Source organism: Leucoraja erinacea, chromosome 31 (genome assembly GCF_028641065.1).
Source record: "Leucoraja erinacea ecotype New England chromosome 31, Leri_hhj_1, whole genome shotgun sequence".
Lineage (NCBI taxonomy): Eukaryota > Metazoa > Chordata > Chondrichthyes > Rajiformes > Rajidae > Leucoraja > Leucoraja erinaceus.
Window position 1 is genome coordinate 3,328,390 of NC_073407.1, and position 23,108 is coordinate 3,351,497.

General features: G+C 45.2%; 1 protein-coding gene across 2 annotated transcripts in view; it reads right to left on the minus strand.

The window, feature by feature from the left end:
• The window catches only part of ttll11 (tubulin tyrosine ligase-like family, member 11), a 290,046-nt gene that overhangs the window by 123,737 nt on the left and 143,201 nt on the right, over nt 1-23,108 (minus strand). For both annotated transcript variants that reach the window (XM_055659782.1, XM_055659781.1), the window contains exon 6: nt 16,901-17,016. In XM_055659782.1, the coding sequence (XP_055515757.1) occupies nt 16,901-17,016 (116 nt within the window). The remainder of the gene's footprint in view (nt 1-16,900; nt 17,017-23,108) is intronic.

The window sequence follows — 23,108 nt, forward strand, 5'->3', positions numbered from 1 at the left end:
GCAACTCCACTCCACTGGCTTCGACCAAACGGCAACCAATTTTTAGTCGAGGCCAGTTTTTTTTTTTTTAAATAATCGCAGGAACATAGAAGAAGCCTCGACCACGCGGAAACCACTTTCCACTATTAGGGAGAGTGACCAAAACCTCCGGGAACATCACGGAAACCTTGGGTGGGGCGCAAGGTCTCCAAAGGTTTCCGTTCAGGTTTCCTAAGTGGGACAGGGGCTTAAGGATCTACTTGCCATTATACAGCAAAGATTCACTGGAGTGGTTCCAGGGATGGCGGGTTGCTGTGTGAGGAGAGGCTGAGCTGACTGGGACGGCTCTCTCTAGAGTTCAGAAGAATGAGATTCCATCATAATGTACAAAATTCATAAAGGATTTGATAGGCTAGATGCAGGGAGGGTCTTTCTCATGGTTGAGGAGTCGAGGACAAAGAGTTACACTTTAAGATTAAGGATTATGTCTTTGGGACTGAGATGACTAAAGGTTTCTTCACTCAGAGAGTGGTGAACCTTTGTGAGGTGCAATCATTGTGTTCCTACATTAACAGAGATTAATTGATTTCTGGATATTAAGGGAAAATGACGCAAAAGTAGGAGATGGGCCATATCGATAAATATCAGAACAGGTTCAAACGACTGGATATTCTATACTGGCTCCTATTTCTTATGTTCTAATCTTTCATTCATAATGTAGGTCGATACAATTTATATCTAAAATGTCAGGTACATTGGCAGAATAGGTAATTGTCAAATGCATTTTTCAACACAGCATGGTTGAAAAATTGATCAGGTGAATGCCTAGCAAATTTATTTTGGTGCTGTCAGGGGACAATATTTTTAAATAATGATATGAGATTCTATTATAATAATCCAAACAGAAAAAAAGCTAACTGAACGTCAGTTTCCTTTCTCATTTGAAGGATGGCATCTGTTAACAGTATCATTGTTTTCTCAATACTGCACCAAAATATCAACTCAATTGATGGGAAGTGCAATTTGAAAATAGGATCGTTTTTTTATTGGATAGGAAGGAAACAATTGAATAGAACTATATATTTTATAAAATTATAAAATTTGCACAATGCTGATCATATTTTCTGCAAGGTGCAAAATTATTTTCTCAATTCATCTTTCAACCATTTTCTGTTGAGAATGACAACACTGAATGAAGAAAAATGTAACCTTAAAGAAACTGCACTTCATCTTCCAGCCAGGTCCATCAGTCAGTGAATTCAGCAAAAAAAGCAACAGTGACTCAATGGGTTGGGCAGCATCTCTGGAGAACATGGATAGGCGATGTTTTGGATTGGGATCCTTCTTCAGATTAATTGGAGTGGGGGGGGGCGGGGAGGGGGAAGAAAGCTGGAAGAGAGTTTTGGACGGGACAAAGCCTGGCAGGTAATAGTTGGCAGGTAAAGTCATCTTTCCTGGTCCCAGCACACTGATGCAATTGTAAAGAAAGCACATCAGCGCCTCTACTTCCTGAGAAGATTACTGAGAGTCGGTATGTCAAAGAGGACTCTCTCAAACTTCTACAGGTGCACAGTAGAGAGTATGCTGACTGGCTGCATCGTGGCTTGGTTCGGTAACTTGAGGGTCCAGGAGCGGAAAAGAATGCGGAAAATTGCGACCACTGCCTAGTCCATGATCGGCTCTGACCTCCCCACCATCGAAGGGATCTATCGCAGTCACTGCCTCAAAAAGGCTGCCAACATCATCAAGGACCCACACCATCCTGGCCACACACTCATCTCTCCGCTGCCATCAGGTAGACGATACAGGAGCCTGAAATCTGGTATATCCAGGTTCAGGAACAGCTTCTTCCCCACAGCCATCGGGCTATTAAACTCGCCATCAAACAAACTCTGAACTATAACAGCCTATTGCATTTTATCTGTTTAGTTATGTGTACATATATAGTCTATGCTATATAGATACACTGAACTGTTCTGTATTTATGCTTACAATATTCTGTTGTGATGCAGCAAGCAAGAATTTCATTGTCCTATCTGGGACACATGACAATAAAACTCTCTTGACTTGACGCCTTCGATACAAGTGAGGGGGTTTTGATTGGCAGATGGTTGGAAAAAGGCCAGAGCTGGAAAGATAGAAGGTGTTTGCAAAATATGTAATGACAGAAGAGGTGTGAAATGTGAAGCCAGACAAAGATATATAGGTGGAAGCGGGTGAGGGGTGAGGAGAGGGGGCTGTGGGGAAAGGGGGCAGGTTTGTGGTAGATATGGAAGTGCATCCAGGTGTAGCAATGTTACAAAATTTTGAGATTTTAAAAATCAAGTCCGCAATTTATCCCATCAGATAAAGCATAACAATAAGTTTAATTTGACACCAAATTCACTTTCATATCTCAAGTATTAAAAAAGTTATGGCCATTTTCATACTCGGAAATTAGCATCTTGTTCCCTATTGATTTTCAATGGACATTACAAAAAAGCTGTGATCTTGGATAGTCAAAAGCCCATTTCTTAAGGAAAGATTAACATTTTTAAATAGCCTAAGTGTCCAAAGATTATTCACAAATAATTCACAATATAACATGATTTTTATATCTAATTTACATTAATTTATAGGCCAAATGGAAGGAATTTAGTGTTCAATTGCTGTAAATAAATGCCCATTTAAATCGGCTTTCTAGTGGGTTTCTGTGAACGCGCTGGTTTAGAACGTTGACATCGCGCTGGATTAGTGCCCTCAAATGCCGAGAAAAATACTGCGGGATATAAAAAGCCCAAAATGAACTACTCGCTATAGATAATTTGATATACAGGGTTATATATATGCCCCATTTAATGTAAAAATAAGGTACATACCTTTAATTGTTTGCTTTATAAAACCCTGGGGCTGCGAGAGGTTGCGGAATGAGACAGTAATTTTAAAATTATTATAACTATTATTCGAGGCCTATAAAACTAATAATACCTTTTGCGACCGGGTCTTGCAGCGATTTTTCGTTAATGATTTACTAGGCTGAACATCTGCGATTAGAACAGCCTAGTAAAAATCGCGTTTTAAACCCGCCCCCTCCAAACAGCGCCAAAATCGCGGACATTGCTGAGGGCAGATTCCCAATGACGATTCAGGTAGATTTTGTAACATACCTACCAGGTGGGGCACAGGAAATTGGGGGGTGGGGGATTGATTTGTTGGTTGGTTACTGAAATTTGGTGAATTCGATATTCATACTGTTGGGTTGTAAGCGACCTATGCGGAATATAAGGTGCTGTTCCTTTAGTTTGCGCATGGCCTTGTTCTGTCAATGGAAGAGTCCCAGGGCAGAAAAGTCAGAATGGGAATGGGAAGGGTAGTTAAAATAGTTAACAACCAGGAGATTCAGTAGGCCTTGGCAAACCGAGTGTACTTGTTCGGTGAAATGGTTGCTTGGTCGAAGCTTGGTCACGCTGATGTAAAGAGGCCATGTCAGGAGAAGAGGCCCTGGTTCTGACAGACATTCTTAACACCTCCCTGAACCAGGCCATTGTTCCATCATGTTTCAAGACAGCCTCCATCATACCAGTTCCCAAACAGTCCACAATAACCTGCCTGAATGATTACCGCCCCGTAGCACTCACACCAATAATAATGAAGTGCTTTGAGAGGCTTATTAAGCAGCACATGGTCACTAAACTCCCCTCCAGTTTTGACCCGTTCCAGTTTGCTTATCGCCCGAACCGCTCCACAGAGGATGCTATCTCCTCTGCAGTCCACCTGAGCCTACAACACCTGGAGGAGAAGAACACCCACGTGCGGATGCTGTTTGTTGACTTCAGCTCAGCATTCAATACGATAATCCCCCAGCATCTGGTGAGCAAACTGGCACCCCTAGGATTCAATATCACACTATGCAACTGGATCCAGGATTTCCTTTCTGAAAGACCCCAGTCTGTGAGGGTGGGGAAGAACACCTCCTCGGTCATCACACTGAGCACCGGCTCCCCTCAGGGCTGTGTCCTGAGTCCGCTGCTCTTCACATTGATGACACATGACTGTGTCGCCAGGTCCACAACTAACCATATCATCAAATACGCGGATGACACAACAGTAGTGGGCCTCATCCGCAACAATAACGACCAGGCATACAGAGAGAAGGTGGAGCAGCTGGTGAGCAGCAGGAACAACCTTCTCCTAAATGTGGACAAAACCAAGGAGATTGTCGTCGACTTCAGAAAGAAAAATCAGCCCAGTCACACTCCGCTGTGCATCAACAACTTAGCAGTGGAGCAGGTGAAAAGCATCAAGTTCCTGGGAGTGCATATAACGGATACCTTAACTTGGACTACAAACATCACATCTCTGGTAAAACGGGCACAGCAGCGGTTGTACTTCCTCCGCAGGATGAGAAGATCACACCTCCACCCTCTCATCCTCACCACATTCTACTGAAGCACCATTGAATCAGTCATGACCAGCTGCATCTCTATGTGGTGCGGCGGCTGTACAGCTGCGGACTGGAAGTGCCTTCAGAGAGTGGTGAGGACAGCGGAAAAAATCATTGGGACTTCTCTTCCTTCCATCATGGACATTGGTTACAAGCGCTGTCTGACAAGAGCTAAGGGCATTACCAGAGCCCCCACACATCCACAATATGGATTGTTTACACTGCTGAACTCTGGGAGGAGGTACCGCAGCATGAAGAGCGGGACAACCAGGTTCTGCAACAGCTTCATCCCCCAGGCCATAAGACTATTGAACTCACAATCAAACCGATGCTGGAACTTTCTTATACATTGCCACTTTTAAAAACTTTCCTATATATCTATTTTACAGAACTATGCACACGAAGCACTTTTTATGGGCACACTATGCACTTTTACTGATCGTCTGATATAAATGTTATATTCTGCTGCTACTTTGAAGAGTCAATGCAACGAAATTCCGTTCAATGTGCACTGTGTCTATGTGTATACCTGAATGACAATTAAAGTTATATTCAATTATATTCAATATTCAATAAAGCAGGTGCATGTGAACCTCTATTTTACTTGGAAAGGCTGCTGTGGTCCATGGATATAGATGAGGTTGGAGGGATATGGCCAGTTGCTACATTTCCTGTGGTTGGAGGGCAATGTGCCTGGAGAGGGGGTGGTTTTGGTGCGAAGGTATGAGTGAAATAAGGAGTTGCAGGGTGTGGTCTACAGAAAGTAGAAAGGGGTGGAGTTGGGAAGATGTGATAATGGTGGAATCACATTGCAGGTAGTGGAAATGTCATAGAATGATGGGTTAGATGCGTTGGCTGGAAGGGTGATAGGAAAGGACAAGGGGAACTATAACCTTGTTCTGTCTCGGGGGAGGTTGAGCCAGAGTACAACTACGGAAATCAGAGGAGACACGGGAGATTGATCCATCTAAAACAGCAACAGGTTTTAAACTGAATAAGGGGGGTGGGGTGTCAAATGGGATAGTCGAGGGTGGAGTTAAAGGGAAAGAGAGTAAAGGGATGGTTAATGACCCCAGAATTAACGGGAAAGGAAGCTCACAAAGGGATAGGAGAATATGGCCAAGTGTAATAGGGATCGATGTGAAAGGTGAGATGCGTAAGGAATTAAAAGTATTGTATATGAATGCGCGAAGTATAGTGTACAGTTTTGGTCTCCTAATTTGAGGAAGGACATCCTTGTGATTGAGGCAGTGCAGCATGGGTTCACGAGATTGATTGCTGGGATGGCGGGACTGTCATATGAGGAAAGATTGAAAAGACTGAGCTTGTATTCACTGGAGTTTAGAAGGATGAGGGGGTATCTTAATAATAATAAATAATAATAATAATTTTATTTATAGAGCACTTTAAAAACAAACATAGCTGCAACAAAGTGCTGTACATCACTAATCATTGACAGAAAAGTTAATACACACCAAAAATAACAATCAAAAGAAATAGTAGGAAAAGACATGTAAAATAAAGAAACATCAAAAACACCACAAACAGAAGCAAAGCCTCAGGCATGGTCAAAGGCCAGGGAGTACAAATGTGTTTTAACACTGGATTTGAAGATGGACATCTTATAGAAACATGTAAAATTATAAAAGGACTGGACAAGCTGGATGCAGGAAAAATGTTCCCAATGTTGGGCGAGTCCAGAACCAGGGGCCACAGTCTTAGAATAAAGGGGAGGTCATTTAAGACTGAGGTGAGAAAAAAACTTTCACCCAGAGGGTTGTGAATTTATGGAATTCCCTGCCACAGAGGGCAGTGGAGGCCAAATCACTGGATGGATTTAAGAGAGAGTTAGAGCTCTAGGGGCTAGTGGAGTCAAGGGATATGGGGAGAAGGCAGGCACGGGTTATTGATAATGGACGATCAGCCATGATCACAATGAATGGTGGTGCGGCTCGAAGGGCCGAATGGCCTCCTCCTGCACCTATTTTCTATGTTTCTATGTTTAGCAGCGAAGAAATCTCTGGAGAGAAGGAATAGGTGATGTTTCGGGTCGAGACCCTTCTTCAGATCAGATCAGGACAAATCATGTTTATTAAAGAAAGGACCATCTCGGACTTGATTGGAAAGCCTTGTCTTGGGACCAGGTGTGAAGGAGATGGAGAAATTGAAAGTAGGAGGTGGCTTCTTGCAAAAAGCAGTGTGAGAGGAGGTGTAGTCTAGAGATAACTGTGGGAGTAAGTGGGTTTATAGTAGACCTCAGTCGATAGTCAGACCCTTGCTTTAGCGGCATAGAGTTCAAGAAGATGTCAGAGATTGTCAAAATGAATTTGAGGGTTGGGTGGAAGTTAGTAGTAAAGTTAATAAAATCAACAGGTTCTAAATGGGTACAGGAGGCAACTCCAATGCAGTCATCAATGCAGCGGAGAAAGAGTTGGGAGTATGGTGCCAGTGTATATTTGGAACAAGGACTGTTCGATGTAACCAACACAAAGCCAGACATAGGTGGGGCCCTTTTGAGTGACCTTCAATTTGAGGGAAGTGAATGGCGTCAACAGAGAAGTTGTTGACGCCACTTCTGATATAACATTATGTATCACAAAATACTGCATGTCTTGCTGGCCATTCCAGCTTTCTCCTTAGCATTTTGGTTTCAGTTCACAACTGCTTTGACCTGCATTTCATTGATACAAATACATCGATAGATGCTCCTGAACACATCATCAGTGATGTAACCTGATGTAACCACGACTTGTGTTCAGGTGGCATTCGCTCCTCCCCATGGACATCCTCTCCTGATCCAGAGCCATCCTGAGGCCTTCTCCGCTGCCTCTGTGGTGTTCTTGATGGCCTTTCTCCTCGCCGCTCCGTTTATGCCAAGTGCACTCAAGGCTTTGTAGAGCGATTGCCCAGCAAAACCTCTGCAGCCAACCTCGATGGGCATACACCTTGCCTTCCAGCCCTTCTTGCGGCAGTCTACGACCAGCTCTTCATACTTGGCCATCTTCCTCTCTTGGGCCTCCTCCAGACGGTCCTCCCACGGCACAGTCAGTTCCAACAAGACCATGTTTTTGGTCGCCTCTGAGACCAGGAGGATATCTGCCCTCAGGGTGGTCGTGGCAATGTGCCGTGGGAACTTCAGCTGTACGTCCTCGTTGAACTGATGCCAGACTGCCATCTTGCAGGCCTGAGGCTATTTGACTCGAACCTTCTCCAGAGAACTGTTCCGAGGGACTAGTTGCACCACTTGGAGGCTTCGGGCTCTATGGGATGATTCCGGGCCCGGCTTCTCCTGCGTCTCACCAGGTAAAATACCTGTGCGTTGTGACACTCCCTGTCCCTCCAAACACTTCATCTGGGTCTGGTGAATCGTCAGGCCTCGGCTGTTCTTGCACATCTGCATTTGATACTCATAGTCGGTTGTCCATTGCCATTAGTCGTTAACCTTTGATTTGTCAAATTGAGGTGCTCATCCTCCCCCCCTCTCGGGCACCCCTGGGGGTAATTTTCCATGTGATTTTCTGTAGGGTGATTTGGGTCTCCTCCTCTCAGAGGATGCGGTTTGGGCTGCCAACCTGCCCCGCCCCGGTTGCCGTCTTTCCGAGCTGTCCACGTCACCACCCTACACTTGGTTGTCAACCAGTCTATTCCTGGTCGCCACTGGTTTCAGCAGCACAGTGATTGATACAAATACATCGATAGATGCTCCTGAACACATCATCAGTGATATAGTTTTTACATGTCCCTGTTTGTTTTCTCTCTCTCTCTCTTTCTAACTGCACTCATTAATTTATCAATCAGATAGCTTCATAAAATTCATATCACAGCAGTAACCATGACCTCAATCTATCAGAGATATTCCCTTTGTGCTATCTCTCATTCCCCAATTCTTTCAGAAATTTGAAATTAATTTGTTTTCTTACTTTTCCAATTACTTTGAAAGGTCTTCAATCTGAAGTGTAACTCGTTTTCTTCTTTTATGGAAGCTGCTTGAGTTACACTGTGTTCCCAGCATTTACTGCTTTTATTTCAGATTTTAAGCACCTGCAGTTGTTTCATTATAATTGCTAAGAACCACTTATCCACCTTCCCTTATCAATATATCTGGTGAAAGCTATATTGCCTTTTACAATCAAAATATTAAAAATCGCTTGTCTCAGGACAATATTTTTGAAGTGTAATCATAGAATTCCAAATTGGGATTCCACTAACATCAACAAGACTAATACATGTTTATTAAAAGCAGCTAGAAGATTAGAATAATTCTTATTCTCTTCTTGGACTGTTGCTACAAGATATTTTACATCCACCTGGAAGGGTAAACAGGATCTTAATTTAACCTCTTATCCAAAATACCCCAAATACCACAGTGCAATAATAGATAAGATTATGGTATTTATGGACTTTAATTATGAATTTAATGATTCTTGTATGCAATAGAACTAAGATACATCTGCTAATTTGGTATATGTACAGGATTAAGAATTAGGCACAACTTAATTTGTATTTACAATGGAAAAGACATTTAAATTATGGATATTAATACATTCAGTTACTATAATAACATTAGCTGGAGGGACGACAGGGTGAAAGCTGGTTAGCCTGCAAGTTAAGGAAAGTCATTCACTATCGCAATGGATGGGTGCCAGGAAGAGGAAGGGAGGTGGGCAGGTAGTAAAGGAAACCCTTTGACCCGACCTGTCCATATTAACAATTTGTCATTCTGGACTAATCCTTATTGCCTGCATTTGACCCATAACCCTCTAAACCCTTCCTACCCAAATATTTTACGTCCTTTGAAAGTTGTAGTGGCATCTGCTCCTATAGCTTTCTCTAGCAGCTTGTTCCAGATATGGACTATCCTCATAGTGAAAAACTCCAATCTTCGTAAAAGCCTAATCATGTGCCGGCTGTCTTCGAGTCAGTCCTGACAATCCTCAGACTACACAATGTTGGCTGCTCCTCATCACAGCCCCTTCAGGTGGGACCCCTAGGCCTAGGAATACCTTTTGGCCATTTGGAGCAACAAGGGGTTCCAGTGAATGGGGCAACAGGAAGAGAAGCAGCAGAAACTGCAGCGGCGATAAGAACTAACTGAAGACCTAGCCTGTGGTTGGGCTCAAGTCCAGGTCTGTGTGTTTTGTCCAGATAGTTTAACATGCTAATATATGGAATCATATCAATTTAATCAATTTATATCCTGCCAATCCAGATGAATAGCTGCAGAGCCATGTGTATATATGTATTTGTTCAATGTCTATGCAAACATCATATATTAGTATGGGGAACAAATAATTAAATTTTGAGTGGAGTGCATTTAAAACTAAAGTTTACAACTAACAATAAACAACAAAAATAAAGTTTACAGCGATGCAGATTATGAACCTTTAATAGTTAAACATAAGATGTAAAATCAAAATATCAAATGACCAGAAATCTGTTCATTCTAGTTGTTAAGTAACATTTGACAGCGATGGCATGGCAGGTGATATGTTTAGAGATACAGATTGGAAACAGGCCCTTTGGGCCACCGAACTCAAGCCGCCCAGTGATCCCCGCACACGAACACTATCCTCCACAGCTGAGGGACAATTTACAATTATACCAAAGTCAACAAACCTACAAACCTGTTCGTCTTTGGAGCGTGGGAAGAAATTGGAGCCACTGGAGAAAACCCCAACGCAGGTCACAGGAGAACATACAAACTCCGGACAGACAGCACCCGTAGTCAGGATCGAACTCGGGTCTCTGGTGCTGTAATGCAGCAACTCTCCCGCTGACTACCATGCTGCCCATAACAATATGTTGTAGCTACAGCAAGTGAGACGATGCGGTGACAGATCCCCAGCATTAACATTTGTCTGCACCTCAAGGAGGTGTTCCGAGCTGTTGAATACTATTCTCGGCTGTGGATATTACAGGGCACCTGGGAGGAAGATCGTCCCTAGATAAATTGATCCAGGAAATTAAATCATACTACTAGGTCAGGGTGTGGTTTGTATTTGAGTAGTGGTCAGATTTAAAAACAACCTGACTGTGGATCATGCAGGTGTGGAGGCCTTGGATGTCGGCATGCAGGAGCCATGGCCTTTCATCATGTCCAATTGAAACAAGGCACTTGTTGTCAGTACAACCATGAACAAACACTGTAGAGAGGGTGGGAAAATTGACAATTGCTCGATACCACTAAAAAGGGGTTGGGGTGGGTAGTGGAAAGGGTGAACAAGAAACATCACAGTGCTGAGATGATATATAGTCAAGGAGATAAATAGTTGTTAAGCAATTGTAACTGGAACTCCTGCAGGTTGTGCACGATCTTCTAAACATAACTCTGTCTGCCTCCATCACCTCCTATGCTTGTTTCGGATGTTGACCACTCTCTGAGTGAAAAGCAGATCGCACCTCTCACCATAAACCTAGTGTAGCGGCCTGGATGAGGACAGGAAAAGGCCAGACGCCAAGCAGGTTCAAACAGTAATCTTTAATCACACAGTGAGAGCACACACCCCAGAGGGACCACGGGAAACCCCGTGGCAGACCAACGCCCCTGTCCCTCAATAGCCGAGGGGGATGATCCAAGGAGTGGCCTAACCCCCAGAGACCGCCACAGGACCCCCTAAGTACCCGAGGCACGAAACGGACAGGAGGGTGTACACGACGGCCAGCCCGGGTGCATACCATACCCGGCACAGGAACAGGCAACTGACCAACAGGTGCAGAGGACGGAGTAGCCACAGAAGGAGGTACCCTAGACGGAGGGCACCCTCGCTTATGGGGCTGCGCTACCAGCACCGGCTGATCAGCCACGCAACCGAAATAGTCTCATGCCGACCCCCCATGTCCAGGACGAATGTAGATGAGCCATGCTCTAGGACTCGGAAGGGACCTTCGTATAGCCGCTGGAGGGGTGTCCTATGAGCATCCCTGTGCAGGAAGACAAACTGGCAGTCCTCCAGAGCAGAGGGAACATGTGGACGGAAGGACCCATGACAAGACGTGGGCACCGGCGGCAGCTTGCCCACCGTTGCAGAGCGTCCGAAGGCTGCTCCACCAGGCCCCGTTCCAGCGGGATGAACTCCCCGGGCACCGTCAACGAAGACCCATACACCAACTCGGTGGAGGAGGAGGCCAGGTCAATGTTCAACCTCCTTCCACAGCCCGTGCCACATGAAGCGGGAGGCTACCAGGGCCAATGTCGCCCGGATGGACTGATGAGCAAGTCCATGGAGCACCTAAAACACCCTGCCCCGCCAGGCGACGGGGACGATGGGTCGCGGAAGTCCAGTGGAGACATCGCACAGCAGCGTTGCGCCCCCAGGAGCACAGACAACGTCCTCCAACTCCAGGCCCGAAACTGCCCAACAATAGGGGCCATGTCCTCATCAACCAGCTGAGCCAGGGCGGAATAATTAATACCCTCAGCGACTTGGAGAACCGCGTGGACTGCAGGTCGCGATAAGGCGTCGGCCACCCTGTTGTATTTGCCCTCAACGAAACGGATGGAGGTGGTGTACTCGGACACATACACCAACTGCCTCTGCTGCCGGGCAGACCACGGGTCTGAAACCTTGGCGAACGCGAAGGTTAGTGGCTTGTGATCCGTAAATGCAGTAAAAGGCCTCCCCTCCAGGAAGTAGTGAAAATGGCATACGGCGAGATACAGGACAAGAAGCTCGCGGTCGAAAGCGCTGCAACAGCGATGAGCACCACTGAGATGCCTGCTGAAGAAGGCGATTGGCCACCATCATTCATCAACGAGCTGCTCCAACACTGCCCCAACCGCAACCTCAGAAGCGTCTCCCGTCATGGCGGGGCGTCCTCTCGTGGGTGGACGAGCATCGTGGCCCCAGCCAGTGCCTCCTTAGCCCTCTCGAATGCTGCTGTTGCTTCGTCGAACCACTCAACCTCCCTGCGATGACCAGCAATCGGGTGGAAAAGCGGACACATGATTGCGGCCCCTGCCGGCAAGAAGCGGTGATAAAAAGTGACCATTCCCACGAACTCCTTTAGACCCTTAACTGTGGTCGGACGGGGGAACCTGCGGACAGCGTCCACCCTGGCCGGCAGAGGCACCACCCCCTGTGGAGTTATGCGGTAGCCGATGAAGTCGATAGATGTCACCCCAAAACGGCACTTAGACGAGTTGATGGACAAACCAAAATCGCTGAGGCAGACACAGCCGATGGAGATGAATGCAGTGATCCTGCCGCGAGCGACTGGCCACGAGTATGTCATCCAAGTACACGAATACCAAGTCCAGGCTGCGGCACACACAGTCCATAAGCCGCTGAAAGGCCTGCGCAGCGTTTTTCAAACCAAACGGCATCCGTACAAATTCAAACAGTCCAAATGGCGTTATAATGGCTGTCTTCGGGATTATCGCCGGGGTGGACCGGAATTAGGTTGTACCCTTGCATGAGGTCCACCTTGGAGAACACCGATGCTCCGGCCAGATGGGCACTGAAGTCCTCAATGTGCGGGACCAGGTACCTGTCGGCGATGGTCGCATCATTCAGGCGACGGTAATCCCCACACAGGCGCCAGCCCCCACCCGCTTTGGGGACCATGTGGAGCGGTGATGCCCATGGGCTATTGGAGGGGCACACGATGCCCATCGCCTCCATCAGGTGGAACTCCTCCCGAGCCAGATGAAGCTTGTCTGGCGTGAGACGATGCGCCCGGGCGTGCACAGGCGGGCCGGTAGTAGGAATATGGTGCTCCACCCCGTGTTTGGGGGTGGAGGAGCAGAAGTGGGGTTCGAGGATGCCCAGAAAATCCGCTAGGATGCGCGTGAAAGTCACATCCACGGACGACAGGGGGCCATCAGGGCGCGATACGGGATCACCAATGTGGAGGAAGACCGGCTCCAGCATGACGGAGTGCACCAGGTGCCACCGCTTGACATCCACGAGCAGTGAATGGGCTCGAAGGAAGTCAGCGCCCAGCAGCTGCTGGGAAACGTCGGCGATGACAAACTCCCACGAAAAGCATCTGCGGCCAAAGTTGTGGGAGATGGAGCGAATAGCACTCCCGTTCGCCGTGGTGAGGAGGGGGCTATGTATGCCCGCACGGATGTCAGCGATGGAGGGAGGCAGAACACTCACTTCCGCACCAGTGTCCACGAGGAATCGACCCCCAGTGCGGCGATCCCAGGCAAAAACGCGATTAATATTGCCGGCCGCCGAAGGAATCACTGACGACCAGCCCCTTCGTTTCACGGGATTGAACAGGGTGGGCGACATTGCCTGGTTGCAGCTCCCCAGCGACGATGATAATAGCACCAACCCCCTCTGCTGGCGTCTGGTGGAACTGCAGGCGAATTTGGCTGGGTTGAACACCAGTGACCTCTGCTGGTGTTGGGTGGAACTGCAGGTGGGCAGTGCTGGAGAGACGTGCCAGCAGTGGAATGCCCGATGGCGGCCGGATTTTGCCATGGGGGCAGACTGGGAGCAGCGGAGACGCGGTGGATAGCGGCCCCGACCTGCTCCGAGCCTCCTGACGTCACGGGAAGGACGGCCAGCGCTCCCAGGTCCCGCTGGTGGGACATCCACAGCTCATCGCCGTGCTCGGCCAGCGCCTACATATTGGTAAAGGGATCCTTGGCGAGCTGCAGGCGGATGTCGGGCGGGAGCTGCTGCTGGTAAGCAAATTTAAGTAGGATACAAGGTTCGTGGTCACCCATTAGGGCGAGCATGTCCTCCAGGAGGGCAGACGGCCGGCGGTCACCCATGCTGTCCATTCGGAGAATCCGAGCTGCCCGCTCAGATTTACTAAGGCCAAACCTCCTGATAAGGAATTCCTTAAAGCCCCTATATTTGTTAGTTAATGGGGGGCTCTAAGGTAAGGCTTAACTTGCCTTGCAGTCGCTTGGTCAAGCGCGCTGATCACGTAATAGTATTTCATTTCGCCCACAGTTATCCCTCGCACAGCAAATTGTGCCTCTGCCTGCTGGAACCAGATGTCAGGCTCTTCGGTCCACAGAGTAGGGAGTTTAAGTGCAACGGCGTTGCTATCCATCACGACGTGTGTTGAATGGCGGGGTCACCAGTTGTAGTGGCCCGGACAAAGTCAGGAAAAGGTTCAAACAGTAGTCTTTAATCACACAGCGAGAGCACACACCCCAGAGGGACCACGGGAAACCGCTTGGAAGACCAACGCCCATGTCCCTCAATAGTCGAGGGGGATGATCCAAGGAGTGGCCTAACCCCCAGGGACCGCCACACTATGCCCTTAAGTTCTAGACTCCCCTGTGCTTGTAAACACTACTGAGTCTATCCTATCCAGGCCCCTCATACTTTCATGAATCTCCTTGAGGTCAATTCCGAGCCTTCTACATTCCATTGCCAATAAACCGAATTATCCAATTCCACCTTATATATCAGCCCTTCCATTCCATTGTACATCCTGGTTAATCTCTTTATTGTCTGGTGTGGTGACCAAAACAGCACATAATACTCTACGTAATACTTTTTTAAAAGACATATGGATAGGTACATGGATAGGAAAGTTTTAGAGGGACATGTGGCAAACGCAGGCAGATAGGAATAATGTAGATGGGGCACCTTAGTCAGCATGGGCTCGTTGGGTCGAACGGCCTGTTACCATGCTTTATGACTATGCAGACTAACCAGTTGTTTGAACATTCTGGGCCAAAGGTCCTGTTTTTGAGCAGCTGTACTCTTTTTGTGCAATTGCCACATGATTTTCCAAGTAGACACAAAATGCTGGAGAAACTCAGCGGGTGAGGCAGCATCTATGGAGAGAAGGAATTGGCAATGTTTCGGATCGAGACCCTTCTTCAGAGCTCTTGTACTCAATGCCCCCCCCCCACCTTTGAAGGCAAGCAGATGCCTATTTCATGACTATCTCCCTGCGTTGCCACTTTCAGGAAGCTATGGACTTGAACCTCACGATCTCTCTCCACATCAATACCTTAAGGTTTCCCCAGCTACTCTAAATGCCCCACCAGTATTTGTCTTCCAAATGCTTTACCTCAGACACCTAGATTAGATTATATTTGCCACAACTTTCCAACTGATCTATGGTCTGCTGTATCCTTAGCCTGAGCGATAGATATAGGAGGAAGGGGGCCTCCCCGATATATGGCTTTACATTTCACACCTCTTCTCTCTTTATCTAACTCCATTTTGTATCGGTTTAATTGTAGAAAGTATCCTGACTGGTTGCATCATGGTTTGGTGCAGCAATTCCAATGCACAGGAATGCTAGAGGCTGAAAGGAGAAGTGAACTCAGACCAGTCCATCATGGACACAGCCTCCCCATCATCAAAAGCATCTGCATGAGGTGCTGCCTCAAGCTGTAGAAATAAGGAACTGCAGATGCTCGCATACACAAAAGTACTGGAGTAACTCAGCGGGTCAGGCACCATCTCCGGAGAACATGGATAGGTGACATTTCGGGTTGGGACCCTTCTTCAGACTGAGAGCCTCAAGAAGCCAGCATCCATCATCAAGCCTCTCCACCATCCTTTGCCCTCTTCTTGCTGGTACCATCGGGCAGGAAGTACAGAACCCTGAAGTCCCACACCACCAGGTTCATAAAATTGACCGGCACAACCTTGATGACAGAACACCATGAACCACATCTTGCACTACCGTGGACTTGTTTTCTAACAGTCTTTTACATATTACTGTCTTTCAAAATTTATGTAATTTATGTATAATTTATGTTTTGTCTCAGTGTGTGCCTGTGGTGATGCTGTTGAAAGCAAGATTTTCATTGTTCCTGTACATATATGACAAGATTTCCATGACAATAAATTCACCTTGACTTGACTTGATCATATCAAGTCACTTATATATAGAGACAAAAAGGGCCCAGCATAATCCCTGCGCTTCATCACTCGTTACCGATACCCAGTTAATAAAAAGTCCAGCCATTCCTACCCATTGCCTCCAATCACAAAGCTGATTTGGATCCAGTTTGCTAACATGGCTCTGATCCTTGTCGCTTGCTAATAGTTGATACGCTGTGTAATTTAGGAATGTCATTTATTGTGTCAATAGTACTTAACTTTCTTACGTAAATAAATATTAAAATAGGATAGCTCATAGAATCTATTAATATTGATGTAAACAAGTAGATCAATATAAATGGGCTAATTCTTTTGATATCTGTTTACTTGGCCCCAATGTCACAACACAATACTCATGATGCAGTTAACTGATGCTTTCCATCAATGCACAGATTACAGGACTTCAATGGTAGCAATTCAGTTATTTGACTTATACCCCTATAATTGCAGTTTGAGGAGCAATACAATCTGTTTCTTCAACCTTAGCTGCATTAGCGTTCTTAAGTATATTAGCTCTCAGATAGAATCCAGGCAAATATTTCAAATATAGCCTGACACTTGCTGACAACAAAGTCAAATTAGCTTTGAAGTTCGGAAAAATCTGTTCCGCATATTTAAATGATAATAAGGATGCAGGAACATATATTTAGGAAAATGGAAATTTAAGATACATCTCTGCACTTACTGAGAGACGTTTTTTTTAAATGTCGGATCAATCAAACGAAGTGTATCTCTAATGACAGCCACTTTAACTTCTTCATCCACAGGACTAGGAACATATTCAAACACTCCTGGAGCAATCTGTGAAATAAACAACACTTAATTTTGCACACTGCAAAGTCTTCAGAAATCTCACATGACATTGCAAAAGCTTTTAGATGTTTTGTGCTGTTTTTCTCACATCACATCTGAGAAAAATATTTATCAGTTAAGCAACAGCTTTAGTGCAATATGTAGGGTAACATTTCAGAATTAACACTTTCATTAAGTACTGTATGTAGTGAAGCATGTAAATAAAACATAAAACAGCCAGCTTAGGTAATAAAGTCACCAACTCAGCTTTTGAAAGCTCCAATTTTGTTGTTTACAGAGTAATTAATTTATAAATTGAAATAATAAAATGATTCTGTTTTATGGAGGGAGGGAGGGATGAAGCATTAATCTCCATTACGTGTTCTTTCCGCTTCCTCTTCCATTAGCAGGCAACATTAAAACACAATATCCCTCCTGCACAGCTTGCCACTTTATACTTTATATAATGTTTGGGACAAAGACCCATCATTTATCTATTTGCCTCTGTACTCCACAATTTGCGATTTGTAAATATAAAAAAATCAGATATGGTGAAAATGTAAATTGCCAGATTTTAATAAAGGCCATTTTAGTCATTTTAGACAATAGACAACAGGTGTAAGAGTCGGCCATTCGAGCCATGTAGAAATTACAGCAGTGTTTATATATAGTCCCCCCATTTCAGGGCACCATAATGGTTGGGACACAGCAATGTAATGTAAATGAAAGTAGTCATGTTTAATGGGTACACAAAAATGCTGGAGAAACTCAGCGGGTGCAGCAGCATCTATGGAGCGAAGGAAATAGGCAACGTTTCGGGCCGAAACCCTTCTTCAGACTGATGGGGACAGACTGATAGTCATGTTTAGTATTTTGTTGCATAACCTTTGCATGCAATGACTGCTTGAAGTCTGCGATTCATGGACATCACCAGTTGCTGGGTGTCTTCTCTGGTGATGATCTGCCAGGCCTGTATTGCAGCCATCTTTAGCTGATGCTTGTTTTGGGGGCTAGTCCCCTTCACTTTTCTCTGCAGCAAATAAAAGGCATGCTCAATTCAGTTCAGATCGGGTGATTGGCTTGGCCACTCAAGAATTGACAATTTTTTAGCTTTGAAAAACTCCTTTGTTGTTTTAGCAGTATGTTTGGGATCATTATCTTGCTGTAGTATGAACCGCCGGCCATTTCTGAGGCATTTGTTTGAACTTGAGCAGATAGGATGTGTCTATACACTTCAGAATTCATTATGCTACTACCATCAGCAGTTGTATCATCAATGAAGATAAGTGAGCCACTACCTTCAGCAGCCATACATGCCCAGGCCATAACACCCCCACCACCGTGTTTTACAGATGAGGTGGTATGCTTTGGATCTTGGGCAGTTCTTTCTCTCCTCCATACTTTGCGCTTGCCATCACTCTAATATAAGTTAATCTTTGTCTCATCTGTCCACAAGACCTTTTTCCAGAACTGTGGTTGCTCTTTTAAGTACTTCTTGGCAAACTGCAACCTGGCCATCCTATTTTTGCGGCTAACCAGTGGTTTGCATCTTGCAGTGTAGCCTCTGTATTTCTGTTCATTAAGTTTTCTGCGGACAGTGGTCATTGACAAATCCACACCTGACTCCTGAAGAGTGTTTCTGATTTGATCTGTGTTTGAAGGTTTATCTTTATAATAAAGAATAGAGAATTCACACCGGAAATTGGAGGAACAGCACCTCATATTCCGCCTGGGTTGCTTGCGTCTGGATGGCATGAACATTGAATTCTCCCAATTTTGCTAGCCTTTGCTGTCTCCTCCCCTTCCTTAACCCTCGAGCTGTCTCCTCCCATCCCCCCGCCTTCGGGCTCCTCCTCCTCCCTTTTTCCTTCCTTCTCCCCCCCCCCCCCCATCAGTCTGAAGAAGGGTTTCGGCCCGAAACGTAGCCTATTTCCTTCGCTCCATAGATGCTGCTGCACCCGATGAGTTTCTCCAGCATTTTTGTGTACCTGAGAATTCTTCTGTCATCAGCTGTGGAGGTCTTCCTTGGCCTGCCAGTCCCTTTGCGATTAGTAAGCTCACCAATGTTCTCTTTCATCTTAAAGATGTTCCAAACAGTTGATTTTGGTAAGCCTAAGGCTTGGCTGATGTCTCTAACAGTTTTATTCTTGTTCTCAGTCTCATAATGGCTTCTTTGACTTTCATTGGCACAACTTTGGTCCTCATGTTGATAAACTGCAATCCAAGTTTCCAAAGATGATGGAAAGACCGGAGGAAAGACTAGGTGCTGAGAGTTCTCTAATACCTGCATTAAGGAGGCAATTAAACACACCTGAGCAATTACAAATGCTTGTGAAGCCATGTGTTCCAAACATTATGGTGCCCTGAAATGGGGGGGGGGGTACTATGTATAAACACAGCTGTAATTTCTACATGGTGAAAGCAAAATGTATAAAAATACCCTTTAATAAAATCTGACAATGTGCACTTTAACCACACGTGATTACAAATCTCAAATTGTGGAGTACAGAGGCAAATAAATAAATGATGAATCATTGTCCCAAACATTATGGAGGGCACTGTATGTTTCATGATACATTCCAAACAGAATGTTTTACTGGTATTGTTCACGCCACTTTACTGTTGCTTTTTCCTGAAATCTCAACTTGCTGTTTGATAATTATTTTATTTTGACATTGCATATTACTACATATGAAATAAAATATACCAAAAAATGTAGTTCATTAAATTATTTAAATATATAAACAGATAATTTAAGAATTATTTTAAATTATATATTTTTAGTTGTAAACCTAAGAGAAACCTAGTTGAGAATTAAATAGTTAAATAGTAAATCTTTTTATTGAAGTACTAGACCAAGTGCAGACCCGTTGGGTCTGCACCCCCAATGGTGTGATCCCCCAAACCAATATTCCACCATGCACCCGTCTCCTCCAATGGAACTGAAGCCGTTCCCAAAAGTAAGATTCCAGCACTGCCCTGCCTCCCTCAGCAGTGGATTTAAAAAAAAATCCAATGGCACCTTCCCTGCCTGCTGCAGCAGTGAAAAGTTCAGTGTTCCTGTCTTGCAACTTTGTTTCGAAGTGTGTTGGAAGCTGACATGTAAATGGAGAAGCCTGTTTATTTTTGAAATACTTGGGGGTGGGGGGCGGGGAGAAGGATTTGATTAAAAACGTGTACTTCAACACGACGAAATGAAATGAGGAGCAGATACTTAGAAAGAAAAGCGAAATCTCTACCGAAATGGAAAATATCTCGGAGATTGAGCGTCTGGATTGGGCGTGGCAATGAATCAAAGGAAGAAATGCAGCCGGCAGCCGTACATGCAAATGAATCCATTCCGATTGGACATCTGCGAGCATCGGCCATTCCGATTGGACATCTGCGAGTATCGGGCACGAATCGAAAGGCAGGAAGGGCGCCGGTCGGCAGTCGGTCGGATGGCCCCAGAGTTTTATAGATATACTAGACCAAGTGCAGACCCGTTGGGTCTGCTCCCCCAATGGTGTGATCCCCCAACCCAATATTCCACCATGCACCCGTCTCCTCCAATGGAACTGAAGCCGTTCCCAAAAGTAAGATTCCAGCATTGCCCTGCCTCCCTCAGCAGTGGATTAAAAAAAAATCCAATGGCACCTCCCCTGCCTGCTGCAGCAGTGAAAAGTTCAGTGTTCCTGTCTTGCAACTTTGTTTCGAAGTGTGTTGGAAGCTGACATGTAAATGGAGAAGCCTGTTTATTTTTGAAATACTTGGGGGTGGGTGGGGGGAGAAGGATTTGATTAAAAACGTGTACTTCAACACGACGAAATGAAATGAGGAGCGGATACTTAGAAAGAAAAGCGAAATCTCTACCGAAATGGAAAATATCTCGGAGATTGAACGTCTGCATTGGGCGTGGCAATGAATCAAAGGAAGAAATGCAGCCGGCAGCCGTACATGCAAATGAATCCATTCCGATTGGACATCTGCGAGCATCGGCCATTCCGATTGGACATCTGCGAGTATCGGGCACGAATCGAAAGGCAGGAAGGGCGCCGGTCGGCAGTCGGTCGGATGGGGCCAGAGTTTTAAATATATACTAGACCAAGTGCAGACCCGTTGGGTCTGCTCCCCCAATGGTGTGATCCCCCAACCCAATATTCCACCATGCACCCGTCTCCTCCAATGGAACTGAAGCCATTCTCAAAAGTAAGATTCCAGCACTGCCCTGCCTCTTTAAAAAAAATCCAATGGCACCTCCCCTGCCTGCTGCAGCAGTGAAAAATTCAGTGTTCCTGTCTTGCAACTTTGTTTCGAAGTGTGTTGGAAGCTGACATGTAAATGGAGAAGCCTGTTTATTTTTGAAATACTTGGGTGTGGAGGGGGGGGGGGGGGGGGGGGGGAGAAGGATTTGATTAAAAACGTGCACTTCAACACGACGAAATGAAATGAGGAGCGGATACTTAGAAAGAAAAGCGAAATCTCTACCGAAATGGAAAATATCTCGGAGATTGAGCGTCTGGATTGGGCGTGGCAATGAATCAAAGGAAGAAATGCGGCCGGCAGCCGTACATGCAAATGAATCAATTCCGATTGGACATCTGCGAGCATCGGCCATTCCGATTGGACATCTGCGAGTATCGGGCACGAATCGAAAGGCAGGAAGGGCGCCGGTCGGCAGTCGGTCGGATGGGGCCAGAGTTTTAAATATAGATAGATAGAAGATAGATGAATAGATATTTAGTTTGGTACCTCAAATTTCCCATGAGATTAAAACTGTGAAATATCAACACTAGAGTAATGGACTTCATTCATGGATCTATTTTGGCCAAATAAATGTTTACCCAATGCTAAAGGCATCAGCACTACAAACATTTATGCAGACATATTTGGTCATTCACCCAATCCAACTTATTACTTGTTGGTATAAAGATATGGCAGGTATAAAACAAAGGGGAATACTTTTTTTTGCAGTAATTGGAATCTTAAGTAATTGGAATCTGGTTCCATTGTGACCTATGAGAGTAAATTGTTAAACATAGAAAATAGGTGCAGGAGGAGGCCATTCGGCCCTTCGAGCCAGCACCGCCATTCATTGGGATCTGCCTTCTCCCCATATCCCTTGATTCCACCAGCCCCATGAGCTCTATCTAACTCTCTCTTAAATCCATCCAGTGATTTGGCCTCCACTGCCCTCTATGGCAAGGAATTCCACAAATTCACACCACTCTGGGTGAAAAAGTTTTTTCTCACCTCAGTCCTAAATGTAGGTATGTTACAAAACCTACCTGAATCGTCATTGGGAATCTGCCCACAGCCATGTCCGCGATTTTGGCGCTGTTTGGAGGGGGCGGGTTTTAAACGCGATTTTTACTAGGCTGTACTAATCGCAGATGTTCAGCCTAGTAAATCATTAACGAAAAATCGCTGCAAGACCCGGTCGCAAAAGGTATTATTAGTTTTATAGGCCTCGATAATATAGTTATAATAGTTTTAAAATTACTGTCTCATTCCGCAACCTCTCGCAGCCCCAGGGTTTTATAGAGCAAACAATTAAAGGTATGTACCTTATTTTTACATTAAATGGGGCATATATATAACCCTATATATCAAGTTATCTATAGCGAGTAGTTCATTTTGGGCTTTTTATATCCCGCAGTATTTTTCTCGGCATTTGAGGGCACTAATCCAGCGCGATGTCAACGTTCTAAACCAGCGCGTTCACATGAACCCACTAGAAAGCCGATTTAAATGGGCATTTATTTACAGCAATTGAACACTAAATTCCTTCCATTTGGCCTATAAATTAATGTAAATTAGATATAAAAATCATGTTATATTGTGAATTATCTGTGAATAATCTTTGGACACTTAGGCTATTTAAAAATGTTAATCTTTCCTTAAAAAATGGGCTTTTGACTATCCAAGATCACAGCTTTTTTGTAATGTCCATTGAAAATCAATAGGGAACAAGATGCTAATTTCCGAGTATGAAAATGGCCATAACTTTTTTAATACTTGAGATATGAAAGTGAATTTGGTGTCAAATTAAACTTATTGTTATGCTTTATCTGATGGGATAAATTGCAGACTTGATTTTTAAAATCTCAAAATTTTGTAAC